This window comes from Centruroides vittatus, unplaced genomic scaffold (genome assembly GCF_030686945.1).
Source record: "Centruroides vittatus isolate TY-2023 unplaced genomic scaffold, ASM3068694v2 contig_1035, whole genome shotgun sequence".
NCBI lineage: Eukaryota > Metazoa > Arthropoda > Arachnida > Scorpiones > Buthidae > Centruroides > Centruroides vittatus.
The window spans coordinates 542,375-557,480 of NW_027120673.1; the positions used below are offsets into that span (position 1 = coordinate 542,375).

The following is a 15,106-nucleotide window of genomic DNA, read 5'->3' on the forward strand; positions in this document are numbered from 1 at the left end:
TGAATATTTTTTAATTGTTTTTTCTTTAATAACTACCGAACTCACCGCGAAAATTTTTTAACTTAACGTTTCGGAATCAGGCGGAAGTTGGTCTTTTCTTAATCCGTGAATATGGTAATGACAGCTGCGATTATGCTTACGTTTGAAGACCTTCCCGCAAACCATACATGGGTACTTCTTTCGACACTTGTGTTCGTAATAACGGTGTACTCTTAAAGATGGCATGGAGATGAATGTTTTGCCGCAATCGTCGCAGTAGTAGGGTTTAGGTGGCAATCCAATCATACACGGCTGACTTGAAACACCTGGTATGGGGGTAGGAATACCCTTTATTAGTATCACGTCCGAAATCAATTATAGACGCGATTGCATGATAAATAATATACTAATTTACGGACCTTTTTCTTATCATTATTCGAGATGAATCCATCGGAGTTGCCTTTTTATTATTATTTTTTTAAATTTAAAAATTCTCATTTTGTTTGAAGGATAACTAGACGGATATCTCGACGGAAACTTTAGTTCCATCGAAACGAGAGAATGACTTACTTATAGTTAAAGAACGCATTAATTCGTTAACACTACCTAAATTTAAATAAGAAACGTCACGCACGCCGAACGACTAGTGTTTGTTGCACTCTATCCCACCATCCTTCCCGCTAGAGTACAACGCGATTAAATATATTTTTAAATATACATATATTGATTTGTAATTTTATGTAATATGTTTGCGTAAAATCGGAACGTCATAAAGGAACGAAGCAAAATAGTGATTATCATTCTTTATTGATGTTTAAGCAAGCACTACGAATTGATACAAAGACATGATGATCGTGTATATGTATGTATATAATATGTATGGCTTATATATTTATTCCACCACAAACAAAGACATACGCAGAGATATATGATCAGAGAGATTAGATATGAGACACAAAACACACATTACTAAAACACACACGTACATCTACTGTCGACACTACATTACATAAGCTACGGCTACTAAAGAAATAAAAATAACCTTTTGACTACACACAATCAGCTACAATTGGTCGACTATGGCTTCGGTGGAGCCTTATCTAAAACACGATTTCTAATCTAAGGTTATTACCACAAAACACGTCAGGACGTTCTTCTGCTAGAAAAATAAACGTTGCAAATCCTACTACATTTATCACGTGATGATTAAACCCGGGTCGAGGGAGACTTATCCTCCTAAATGCTGATGCTAATTGGAGGGTGCGGGAAGTGGTTGTTCTTCGAAGCGCCGCCGGTCACTTTTGAAGTGCCATTGGACGCTCCAAGCAGGACGCCACTTTCTGCTGGGTGTTTGACACCTAAAAAACATTTAAAGGCGGAAGACACCGCTTGCAAAAAACAGCAGAGTCCAGGCGCCAAATTTTTTGGACTGACAACTGTCTTCCGACGAGATTGAATAGTTGAAATTGATCACTAAAACTGAGTGACAAAAGACCTGAGCGTTTGACATTAAATGCATTTGTATCGTGTACATTTATACGGGGAACGATTTACTGCATAGTTCAGTAGGCTTCTTTTGTTTACCGTTACCCCTTTATGTACACATAAAGTGTGCGTACGTTTATGTACGGTGGGTGGACTGCGGCCGAAAGGGTCCCTCGGTGATGAGAAGTGCTGTTGAAGTGTCTAACAACGGATCGATCGAGTCTGCATCATTAATTAAGTTCTTAAATAACAGCGCCAACATCACGCGGTGGTAAAAATTCGAACTAACCGAACGGAAGAAGAAATTCTCCCCTCCTCCAATCGATTCGTTCGCGGATAATTTTTATATATTTAATTATTTTTTATTTGTTCATATTTATATCAATTTTTACTTTTATTTTATAAATTTTATTTTACGCGTTTTATTTGTATTACGATTTTCCCGTTTTGTTAAGTGTGACCTTTAATGACCCTTTCAGACTCGTCCCGTGTGCGGTGTTCAGAGGTTAAGGGCTTGTAGCGCTGTCTCCCAGGACCACGGATTCATCATCTTTTGAACTCAGCAATGGCAACAATAACAACAACAACAAGAGAAAGGCTTAAGTTATCGCATTTTGGGCACTTCGTAGGTCTTCCGTCCGCTCGTTGTCTTTCTTCATCGTAAAAGGTGATTTTTAGTTCTTATCCATCGATCACACGGATCGCACAGCAAGAAATCGTGAACCGCTATAAACAGTGCAGAGAATACAAAAAGAAGCACAGACGACACTACAAACAACACAGTGATTAGACTGCATATTGACTGATTGCCTCCCTCTCTCACCCTGCAACTTGCATATCATTGATGTAGAATTCAGAACTGGACTAAGGGTTCTGCTTTACAGGGTTAGAGAGAGAGTAGGGCGATACAGTAAGGGATGGTTATTCCAAATTGGATCTGTCCACAGGTTTCCAAGCTCCTCCCGCTGCTCGGATCATCAGAACCGAGGAATTGGTGGTGGTCGGGGTGGCAGCATTTTCACGAGCCGGCAACTGAACGGCACCGGCAGATGGGTCGATATGAGTGGCAGAAGGCATCGTGGAGCACTGCCGCGGGCTCCTACTGGATGGAATCTGATGAATCTTCCGTTTGTGGGCATAGACGTTATTCCGCCAGAGAAAAGACTTGTTGCATATATCGCAGCGGTACTTCTTCCTGTGCGACGTGTGCATCATTAAATGGCCGTCGAAGTTACTCTTGTTGGAGAAGGTCTTGTTGCAGTAATGACAGATCAGGTCTTGCGGTCGGAGCCGGATGCCCAGGACGGGTGGACGGCCCCTCCGTTTGGCCAGGCCGTACCCTGTAGGGAGAAGGAAGGTGGTGAGAGAGACAGGGGACAAAACGCGATTTTATGAATCTTAGGAATAAAATTAGTGGTCACCTCACATATTTTCTAAACACTACTTAAAAATCTATTTACACGACAGTTTATTTGTTACGGAAATATGCGAATAAAAGGGAATAGATCCGATTTAATCATAATAATTAATACTTAATAATCAAAGAAACGGGGTATATCGGATCGTTTCCCTCGATTCCGTAATAGATAAACTATTTTCCCAGCACACCTGTCTAACTGGTTGGCTCCATCAAGTTGACTGGTTCCTGATCCTCGCTGTCAGAACCACGCAAGTCGTCAAAGGACAGAACTGTCTCCACCAAAGTGTGAGGGCTGACGTCTTCACCGGTGGTGGTTTCCACACTTCCTGTACCACTTAGCATACCAATGGCAGATATAGTCAGACTGCCGTCGCCACTTCCGGTCCCGCTACTTCCACTTCCTCCTCCTCCTCCTCCACTATGGAAATGATGTTGGTGCATCATAAAATCGTTGGTGCTAGCGAATGTTTTCTTGCAAAGTTTGCAAACGCGAGACCCGGGCTTACGTCCACGTTTGCGTTGCATCGAAGGGTCTGAAATCAAAGAAATTTTTTACTTAATTAATTCATCAACAGTATAAATCTGTTATCATTTATAGAATATTTTATGCGTTTTGCAAATATGCATAAACAAACAAGGAAAGTTTCAATCCTTTAAAATATTTGATAGGACACAGCTTCTCGGCAAATTAAAACAAGATCGATTTACAGATATATTCATTCAATTTTACGCAATGCATCTATGTAAATAATTCAATTTATAAATTTTTTTAAAACATTCTTGCTGCGCAATTGACAACTTTTCAATACACTTAAGATTCAAATGTTCAGATTTATAACGAATAGGCTCAAATTTATCTAATTTATAAATTAGTATTTATAGATATTAAAATATGAGTATCAAGTTTTTATTATCCACATACAAAATTGATTTTAAAGCTGATTAAATGGTGTAATAGTGTACTAATCGTTAATACTGATCAATTATTACAAATGTGGATAATTAGCCTATATATTTTCATTTAAGTTATATTTTTTGAAGTGCTGGTTCTTTTCAACAATTTTAATTTTATCTATTTTCAATTGTTAATTTAATGAAACAAATAAGCTAGAGTACGACTGTTATCCATTCTAATGTAAAAATCGGTGTATTTTATCACTCCATTACACTGATTTATTTTTAAAGCAGCCCTGCTTTTAAGTTTAAAAAGTGCCTTCTTTATCACTTGCCAAAAGTAACGCTTAAACGAAGCAAAAAGAAAAATTATAGAAAATCTTACGGCTAAGCAGGTGTTTACATCATTTAAACCGGATTTTCACTACCCGTGTGGGCTGCTCGACCGTCTCTTCTGTCGGTTACCATAGAAACGACCCACCAACTCGCCAGTGAAACTGGACAAGGAGGCGCAAAAGGCGACCTTATCTTAAATCGATACAACACTAAGATCGTGTAAAAACAGTCCAATAATACATAATAAGTAGAGAGTTCGAAGGAAGTAATTGTATCTTAGCAGACAGAACTCGTGTTTTTTGTACATGAAAATAAAATATTATTTTACGCCGTCGTTCATTTGTTGATAATCGGACAAATTAGAATGGATGAAACAATAAAATACGGTCACTGATGACGTACGAGCCAAAAATGAGCAGCGTACAATAACGTAAACATGTACAGTACATGCAATATGTTGTTGTTTAATTCTGGCCAAATATTTGCCATCAGTAAACAATTAGATGTAACAATACCTTGTCATAATTTACATATTTATTGTAATTTTAGAGAACTGACAAAATCGGTAAAATTGTCTTTCCTTTTTAAGGAAGAGACCTTGATTCATTTATATAATTACAATAGAGTAGGACCTAAACTGACTCGACTTATTGCGGACTGAGAAGTCGACGAGTCCGTAAAGACTCCTGTGTAAGTAAAGTGATAGTAACGAGATGGTAAGATTTGACCCGCATTTTAACACAATATATTCATCCGCTGGAACATTTTGCCAATCGTAGCGGAATTCCGCTAAATTAATGAATTTGTTTAACGTACAGCGGCATAGCGATGATTCTAGTCTAAATAGAGAAATTTTCGTAGAGTATTATTATATGTGCAAATTCACATACCTATTAACTTTTACAGAAAAACCTAATACTTCTATTTGTAGTTAAATTTTAATTTAAAAAATTGTGTATATATATATATATATATAATTAATATTAATAAATTAATTAATATTAATTATAATACAGTAGAGCGTCGATAAGTGGAACCAATTGGGGACTGGGGTCCTTCCAGTTAATGATTTGTTCCAGTTTCCGACTTTGTACGAAAAAATACATTAACCTGTCCGATGTTCAAATTTTTCTCCGTTGCGTATCGCTTCGTGTTGAATTTTCGTCGATTTTAAGCCTAACGAAAATTTTTATAATAATCATCGAGGCTATCGTATCGTTAAAAATTATTTCTGCATTTTGTACAAACAAAATAAATATATTAAAGAATATAAAAAACATGAAAATTATACTTTAGAAGTAAATTTAGTATCAAAAACATTCGATTCAGCACGACACAGTCCGACTGAAAATCGTTCCACTTTCCGGCCATTCCACTTATCGACGCTCTACTGTATTAATAATTAATTATTATAATATTATAAATATATTATTATAATATATTTAATTAATATATTAATATATATTAATTTTAAAAAATGTGTGTATATATATATTGGCTAGTCAGTTGCTACTTTCGTGTTAGTGATATTCGTGGCGTTTTTCAGTGGCGGCTTGGAAAAAAAATTATATTCTTTGTTAATACGTGGAATTCATGCTATAATCAAGTGTTACCGATGAAGAACAGTAACTTACTTAGGGTTAAGTTACAGATGTAAAAATTAGATTACGGTATATATATTTTGTTTTTGAACCACACGACGAGTTTTACGGAATGTCGAGTTATCGAGAGTTGAGTTTCCGGAACTTTATAATCTACGTTCAAATTACAGTAAAGTTTATCATAATAATTACACAGGAGTGTCTATCAACTTCAAATTTTTAAATTTCCTGATTTTTCCCCGATTTCACTGATCGTTTCCATAATTTTTTCCGATATATACTGCACATTAAAATATTTATCAACAATATGTTAAAACCACTTAAAAAGGAAATAAAAAGTGCATTATTTTTTAAATTTTATTATTGTGTTTTCATAGCTTTAAAAAATTTGATTTTTTATTTGTATTTAGTTCAACAGTTGTGTCAAGTTAATTTACTTATGCTTCTTTTGAAGCTCAGAAATTTCATTCGATTTTATTGAACATTAAATTGCTTTTGTCTCTTTTTCTTTAAGGGCTAGATTTCGTTTATGAACTGTACTCCGATAGAGAATTAACAAGGATAGAGAATTGACATTTTCAATTCCACCATATCTATGAATAGCGTCAAATAACTTATTTGTTGTAACACTAGTAATGATTCTTCGTATTTATCCTCGATAAGAATCCTTTTATTTACAGAAAATCCAAACTCAAAGCATGAATTCCCTTAGAATAGCACAAGGCATATATGAATAAACGTGTACAAATTTTGCAGTTTTACGTTTTCACTGAGCAAGTCGAAGTAGAGTTTGTCAAGTCGATCATGGGTTCAATTGAAAATGTCAATGTAAATTTTCAAATGGACCCATCGAGAGAAACAATTAACTCACTGAACTCCCATGTAATACGATCTGCCATCATTGCAGTCAGATGATAAACCTAATGTTTTACGAGTTCCTCCAAAGCCACATTTGGGCTAGTTTTTGGTGAATAAATGGATTCAGACAAGGCACACCTTTCACAATCTTGAAATTTACAGGGATTCTTTCCGGAAACTTTTCCACCAAACATGCAATTGACATCTGAGCTATAATCCGATAAAAAGTTGAGCTGATCCAATTCACTGTATGAAACGGTTTAGAGAGAGTCAGACTGGCAGAAAAATTCCAATGTTGACAATTTTTGGTAAGGACCTATAAAATGTTTATTTTTAAGTGAAAACGTCCTATTACAAAAGCATAATCGCTGTTTAAACAGACCACATAAAGTCGATTATATATGATCGATTTGACATAAAAATATTAAAACTAGTTATCGAGTTGAAATGATCTCGTATAATGTGCAAACCTTCAAATGCTTACAAAAAATTTAAGATTGTATATCTAATAGTATTAATTTCGCTGTAAGACTGGTAAGTAAAAATTCCCAATTACTTTTCATTTTACCTAAAATCCTTTCCTTGATAATTCCCCACTTTTCCAGAATTTCCTCGACCCATAAAAACCCGTAAAAATTAATATGCTTATTTAATACTATCATAATAATTATTAAATATTATTTAATTTACCATTCGAAAAATGTTTTTAAATGAGTACTAATAAAAGTTATTTCGGTGTAAACATAATATTACTAATCTTAAAACTGTCAATTCAATGATCGAACTGATGTACTGTAATTGGATTTGATAATGTTTTACATATTTTTTCATGAAAAAGAATTAGTAGATATGTAGCAACAAATTATGCGTAGAGATATATTGATTACATAGCTAACAATAAGAAATAAAAAACTGTTTCTTAATGAATTTTAAAAAAGTCCTATTTTCTAAATAGGGCTTTTTTAAAATTCATTGGAGTTTTATTGGAGTTTTTTGAATTAAAATTATCCAAAAATTTTTAAGAAGTATAAATTACGCATATACTAATTTTAACAATTTATAGCAAAAACAAATCGATTGGTCTTCATTGGGATAATACATTTACCGGTTTAAGTAGGACAATGTAATAATAAAATTTTCTCTTTTGCACATAAAACATCAGATGATATTTAAATTCGATTCGCTTAGAAACAATTTACTTTGTTTTAGTTTGGTGTAATAATTAGTGACATTTGATTAAAAAAATATTAATTCAAATAAGCCAGTTGAGTTTATAAACGAAATATATACATATGTAAAATACAATAAAATTTGAACAGCTAAATGGAATAAATATTTACTGAATTGGTTAAATTTAATAAAAATATTTTCATTACTTTGATCAATTTTATCCATTCATTAAAAAGAAAGAATTAAACAAAGTCCCGTAACATTTTAGATTAAATATATATATATATCAATGTAAACAGTATTGTTTATAAACATTAATTGTTTTTAATAATGTTTATAATGTTTTTAATAATGTTTTAATAATATTTTCAATTCTAATCATTTTAAAACAAAAATATTTATACCTATGCAACAAAGTTCTCCCGCTTTTAATCTAAAATGTTTTAAAACAAACATCTAAAATTAAAATTTCGTATCTGTTTATAAATTATATTCATTTCATTTATGCGAAAATTAAGCCAACGACTAAAAAATTTTTAGATCTATTTTATTTGGTTATATTTATAAAAGTTTTCTCGAGAATCGACTAATTAATAACTGACGCTTCTTTCCAGGCTGCTGAAATGATTGCTATACTCAATAATATTAGTGTACTTCTAGTAGTGTGTCACAGAACAGATGCCTTCACTGCTTTGACAATCCCTCTGAAGATTGTGCGTAAATAGCCTTGAAGGCTGTAATGACACCCTGGTCTATTGACGGTAAAAAGGACATAGTGTTGATAACAAGTAAATCACATTACATGCAAGGTACAGTATCAGTATATGAATTTTCAAAGTTTGTTGGATGCCCAGGGACATTGTCAAGGACTAAAACAACTTTACTTGGCATGTTATTTCCAGTACAAATTTTTTCCAACTCTAAAGAAAAGTATAAAGCAGGGGTCACAAACTGGCGGCGCACGGACCGGATATGGCCTGTTAAGGCTTCAGATCAGGCCTACGGCCTTGATGACTTCTTTTCTAAAAATCAATGTTTCTAACAGCTGCCGGAAATAAAACAGAAAACATTCAAACGTCTAACTGTTTACGTAAGTCGTAAGTCGTACCTGGCAACAAAACGACCTTTGTTAGAGCCTTTTTTTTAATTACAATATGTTTTTGTTTACCGAATAATATTAAATACGGCTCGCGTCTGATATACATCTATTTAACTACTTAGCTCTTTGCAGCGTTTGAGTTTGAGACCCCTAGTATAAAGAGTATCATTCACTAAAATTGTGAGTTAACCATGCTTTTTTTTATCTAAACGTCAAACAATAGGCAAACAAGTCTTATCAACACCTTTCATAACACTGTGCCTACTTGGTACCGTTGCTTTAGTTTGAATATACCTCACTCATTGTGCGCCCAGCAACAATGAAAGTCGGTCTTTAGTAGCCTTGAAATCAGAAGTGGATTTCTCATAACAATCTATGAATGTCCCACTAGACAACTTTTTCAGTACAAAGCAGTCTCATCAACATTAAAAACCAAGCCAAGGATGTATCCATCTTCACTTATTCAATTAATTTTCTGAAATTCATCGGTATATTCAGTTGCTGCAGTTATATCAACACTCACTGCTTCACCGAAAATTTTAACATCGTGAAATGTGTATGACTTTTGAAACAAAAAACTAACCACTACTTGCCACAAATGACTATTTTCTATCAGTCTATTTATTTTATTACTGCTTTATTTACGGGAAATTTTTTATTCATACCACTAATTCATAGCACTAATACACTAATAATGTTTCCATTTTTTCCTATTATTTCACTCCTTATAAGTTATATAAAGTTCTTTAACACATTTGTATTATGAACACTTGACATTATCTGAATTGGTCACTATTGTTGAAACTGTAAATGCCAACTTTAAGACTTTACAAACAGCAGAATGATGTTCATCAAATTCGATGCGTCGAATCGCTTCCATTTTTCCTCAATAGCAGATAATTGTGTGTATTTTTCTTTTCTTTTTTGGCTGAATTTTGAATCAGAAACATTTAAATGGCATTTTAAATTTATTCTCTACATACAAATAAATATATTAGTTAAACTTTCACTTTTCTAGCAATCCCTACAACAAAGTCTACGATGAACTAAAACGTAACAAATTGTTCTGTACAGCGTAATGACTCACAAAGCCGTTAAATATAAAATAAAAGCCCGGTTGCCAGGTCATCAAATTAGTTACTAGTTTTTCAATAAAATGTAGCTAACTTTAGTAACAATTACAATATTACACTTATGCATTTGTTTTTGTGTTTTGTCTTCTTTTATCATGTTTTTGATTTTTTTGCTATTTGATTATGAAATGTTCGTTAATGTTTGTTTTCGTAAAAACAGGAAACGTAAGACGAAGTATTACTGTATTTTTAAACTTTCTGTAGTCTTTTTTGTTTTCTGTCAAGACATTTATACAGATGTCTGGTACAATATATTTTTAAGCAATTCCTATTCTTTTCCCAAATTTTTCTATGTTTGATGTGTTCTAACTCATTTCAAAATATCTTGGCTTATTAGTTGTCATTTTCGTAAACAATAAATTAATGTAAAGTAATAACTGCTGATTTGAGATTATTATTTAACTCGACGAAAACAAATTTAACTAATTTCAATCGTATAACGTGTCAAAGAAAAATATTCCAGAATCATTATCCAATACTTAAATAAGGAGAAGATTCTTTGGTGATGTAGGCCTGTTACATCTAAGGTTCGTAGACCTCTTTGCAGAATCAAGAAAATTCCTGTTGCTTATTCATATAAGAATTATTACTATTATTAAAATTATGAATAACTTGAATGTAAACAATTGTACAAAATGCAATTATTAGCCTATAACAAAATCTGGCTTTGTACTAATCGGAAATAATGGAAGTCACTCGATCACATAATATGAATTGATCAGATGATATAGTTGGAATAATAGAAAGAATATTGTGTTAAAATCATTTAATATAAAATTTAAAATATTACTATTAGAATTTTGCATAACAAATGGCAAAGTTTCATAAAGACTATGGTGTAGAGTTGAAAGATGTTAATTATATGATCATAATTATTGTATCGACAGAGCTAAAGTTCCCACATACTAATTTTGTAAAAAAGATAAATATTCTAAAGCCAATAAATAAGATTTGTTTGTTTTCAATAGAAATGCAGACAATTTTAGCTCAAGTAGTTAACATGGATCATAAACAGATGTTTTTACTATACACACAGAAATATTACGCACCAAAGAGGGTGCAATGAAATCTAAAGATACTTATTAATGCGAACGTAATGACGATGGTAATAAGTGACTATAATATCATAGTAGCAAGGGTCGACGTCCAGTGAAATAGTGATACATTTTAAAGAAAAATTTAGTACATTGTAGATCTCATCTTGTGGCAATATGATCTGGCGTGGAGGCTTGCGTGACCATACAGCACCATATGCTATCCTGTTACAGATTTTCTAACAGATGAACTGTACCAACTGCTAATCCAGATCTATAATGCCAGAAGTATATATGCTACAAATACGCCATTGCAACTGTTCGTGCTTTTCTGAAGATCAGATGTTCATATCTGCTGGAGATATGCTTGGGACGTTTAGGCCTTAGCACATCTCCAACAGATATGCTTGGCCCAAACGTCCAAGTATATCTCGTCTCGTCATGTGTGTATTGGCTGAGGTATTCACCGATCCAAAGTCTCACATCATAACGGCCCAGATGGTCGAGAATTAGGCGAACGGCCATCCTGATTCTGTCAGCCTATGCGACAGAATCAGGATGGCCGTTTGCGACAGAATCAGAATGGCCAAGATGCAACATTTCTCAAACTCCGTCAGCTGTGCGTAATTAATGTCTTTTTTATTGTGTCATTTAAATCTGGTATTCGAAGACCTCCGAACAACAGCTACACCTAAAATTCTGAATACAGTGAGCCTGTGCGTCCCTTTTCATATGAAACTGGGATAGCTAGATTAAATCACTCTGGTGGCATCACCTGACACAATCTGACCACAAGTATAAGCTTATATAATTATTTACAGACTGTGAGATATAGCTACAGTTATGCCGAGCTTTGTAGTAATCGAACAACTCAATCTGGGCACGTAACATTTTTGTCAATGACGATATAAATGCTGATAGAACCAGAACACTCTTACTCTTAAGTTACGTATTTGCAGTGGTGCACCCAGAGGGGAGGCAAAGGGGCTCGGCACCCTCCAAAGGAAAAGAAAAAAGAATAGTAGAAAATTTTCGAAAAATCTTTTTCTAATCAAAATTCATTTTTTTGTGTCTGTGTTTATATTGTGTCATGTCTTCTATTTCTACACTACTTATGGATTAGCGGCCATATAAGGTAGGAATTTTGTTGAATTTCGCATTAAAAATGATTTTTTTCTGTTAAAATGGGCTCTCCCATGATTAAACCCTGATGTACGCCACTTCACATTTGTAATAATAATCTTTACTGATCGCAAAAAATAAAAAAAAACAATTAAATAACTCATTAACAATTAGGCTAAGTAGGCTTAAACCTAGACCACGAAATAAAAAAAATAATAAATAAAACTAGTGATTTAATTGATATGGTATTACGATATAGTTATATTATGTAACTTAATGTTACTTTATTCTATTCAACAATGAGTGGGACAAAAGGCAAGGTTAGTAGTTAATCCGGTACTTTCTATATAGTGCTGGATAAAAGTTTGGAATCATGACATACAAGCACACTTAAACCCGTATTTAATTCAAGGAAAACAAAAAGTACATTGATATTTTTAGATATAGAAAAAGCTATTCAATAATCAAGATTTATTTGTAGTACAAATGCCATCGCAGAAATTTCAGTTTGAAAAATTGAACCAAGTGAGAAAAAATATGAAATCATTACATCCCTGGATATAAAGTATGAAATCACTCCAGATTAATTAATAGCAAATTATAATCTAATACAGATAATGTCGTTCGTTTATGTAAATTAAACACCCCAGAAAACTATGAAATGAAGCACCTGACAAAACATGTTTCATAATTTTTGTCAATATACCACACAACATGACATCTCGAACCCAGTTATCCGAAAACTTAAAAAAATGCACACTTTTGCATTAATTAACAAGATGGGAAATCGCAATATGAAGTCGCCAAGTTAAGTGGTTATCACCAAAATGCAATTGGCAAAATATGGAGCAACTTCAGCCGTGACGAATCGAACGAAAAGTGGGCGTCCACGAGCAAGCTCTAGAAGGCGAGACATGTTAAGACGGATCTGTGACAATCATTGGCGAGCCATATCATCGCAGCCACATGTGGTCCAAATTAGCTGAAGAAACGTCCGCAATGAAACTCTACGAAATTACTTATATTGATATGATCTCGTTTAGAGATGCTGCACCGTAAAAGAGATTGAAATGGGTAAAAACCCGAGAACATTGAACCAAAGAGACTACTAGAAAATTGGCATATACTATGACAATGATGACAGCACAAACATTTGGAGAAGGGGAAAGCTCTTCTAGGATTGTGTAAAGATGACGGTCAAGTGATCGTCATCTTTACACACACCTTCACACGGCATTCTTCAGTCAGTGTTTATGTGGGCATGCATCTGTGGCCCTGGAAAACTATGTATACATGTATACTTAAAGGGACTGTCAACTCGAAAATATACATCGACAACCTGCTTAACTCTCATCCCAAGCATCGAAGACTACTTTTCTTGATCTTGTGATCTTCCAGGATAACAACGTTTCGCGTCACAGAACAAGAGCAATTTGCCACGTATGTGTCAACAAAAGATTTAGAAACCATACAATGGCCAGTCCAAAGCTTGGATTTAAATTAAGAATCTGAGAATTTGAAGCATACACTTATATTACCTTCTGTTAAGGCTCAGCATTCAAGAACCAAAGACGTGATGAAGTGTGTATGCAACGATCCTGATCATGTATTTCTGTTTTCACGTGTGAAACTTTTACAATCCATGATAAAACAAATTTACGCTGCGGTGAAAGCTAGAGGGGCAACACTAAATATTAATTTTCATGTTCTTGTGTTTTTGTTTGTTTTGGAATATACGGTACAGTACTTTTTTATTCGGAGATATAGAAATTCCATACTTTTTCTCATTTGGTTCAATTTTGTATACTGCTTAAACATTAGTAAAACTAAATTTCCGCGATGGCATTGTACTACAAATAGATCTTTGTTAATTTGGCTGCAATTTGAAAAAGTAAATTCCCACTGTCATCCCTCCTCCCGTTGTCTGTCTTTCCTTGATCTAGAGAATGGAGTTAGGTAGATATAACACAAGACCGGATCTGGAAACCTTAGGGGCAGGAGAACCTGATCAACTATATACGAACTTTTGATGCAAACCAGAAATTTTGTTATTTCAATTCAAAAATCTTTCCTTGAAAGGTGTTAGATAGATGACCGGCAAGACTCTATTATTAAAGGAAAAGTAGGGTGTACAGGGACAAGCGACTACTAATTTAAGGCAGAGAGCATATATTTTAAATTAAATAAATTATAATTATAATTAAAAATTGTGGCCCGGCATTGTGACGATGGCACAATAAATAACTGCTCGTATTGAATATGTTTTTCTTCTTTGTTGTACCTTGAAAACTATCACTGTACTTTTTGTTTTTCTTGAATTAAACACGAATGGAAGTGTGTTTGTATGTCACGATTCCAAACTTTTCCACAGCACTGTATATGAAATTACACAAACATTAAATATATAAATTAAACGTTTAAAAATAAAAAAACTACCCGAATAAAAAATATTCCAATTCATTAAAAAGTTATTACAATATAGTATGAAAAATTTTTTTGACATGTATTGTTACAGTATGTCATTACTATTGTTGGTAAAGCAAACATCATTTAACTGTCAAAGAAATGTTAATTTTTAAGTCGCTGAACAGTGATTTCACATATATTTTTTTCTGACAGCCTACTCCTTCCCTCTCTGATAAAGCAATAAAATTATATTTTCATTAACACAAAAAGCTTTTATAATATATAGTATAAACTTTTATTTCGGTATTTACTATAGTATAAGGTAAAAGTAAGCTTTTGTACGATAACGTATTTTAGCAATTTATTACCGAAAACTAATCGTTATTGTAGCAAATTAAAACATTAAAAGTAATGATAAATACCACAAACTTGTCTTCTACACTTCAAAGTAGATTCTGCCTTAGTATTAGTTCTTTTAATAAAATCCAAATAAGCGTAATGAAACTATAGTTAAGAAACTAAAGATTTTCTTCTTCCCCAAATTATTGGGCATGTTAACTCGCTCACAG

The 15,106-nt window shown here is 33.4% G+C and overlaps 1 protein-coding gene across 2 annotated transcripts in view; it reads right to left on the reverse strand.

The window, feature by feature from the left end:
• Window positions 1-42: 42 nt before the first annotated feature.
• The window catches only part of LOC136969169 (zinc finger and BTB domain-containing protein 45-like), a 285,864-nt gene continuing 270,800 nt past the window's right edge, over window positions 43-15,106 (reverse strand). Inside the window, exons 8-9 of one of the 2 annotated variants that reach the window (XM_067263264.1) lie at window positions 3,073-3,417; window positions 2,668-2,804 (exon numbers count right to left, since the gene is read on the reverse strand). In XM_067263264.1, coding sequence (XP_067119365.1) covers window positions 3,077-3,417 — 341 coding nt within the window. In that variant the 3' untranslated portion in view covers window positions 2,668-2,804; window positions 3,073-3,076. Of the gene's footprint in view, window positions 306-2,667; window positions 2,805-3,072; window positions 3,418-15,106 lie in introns of those variants that run through there. The other variant, XM_067263270.1, reaches the window with a different exon arrangement.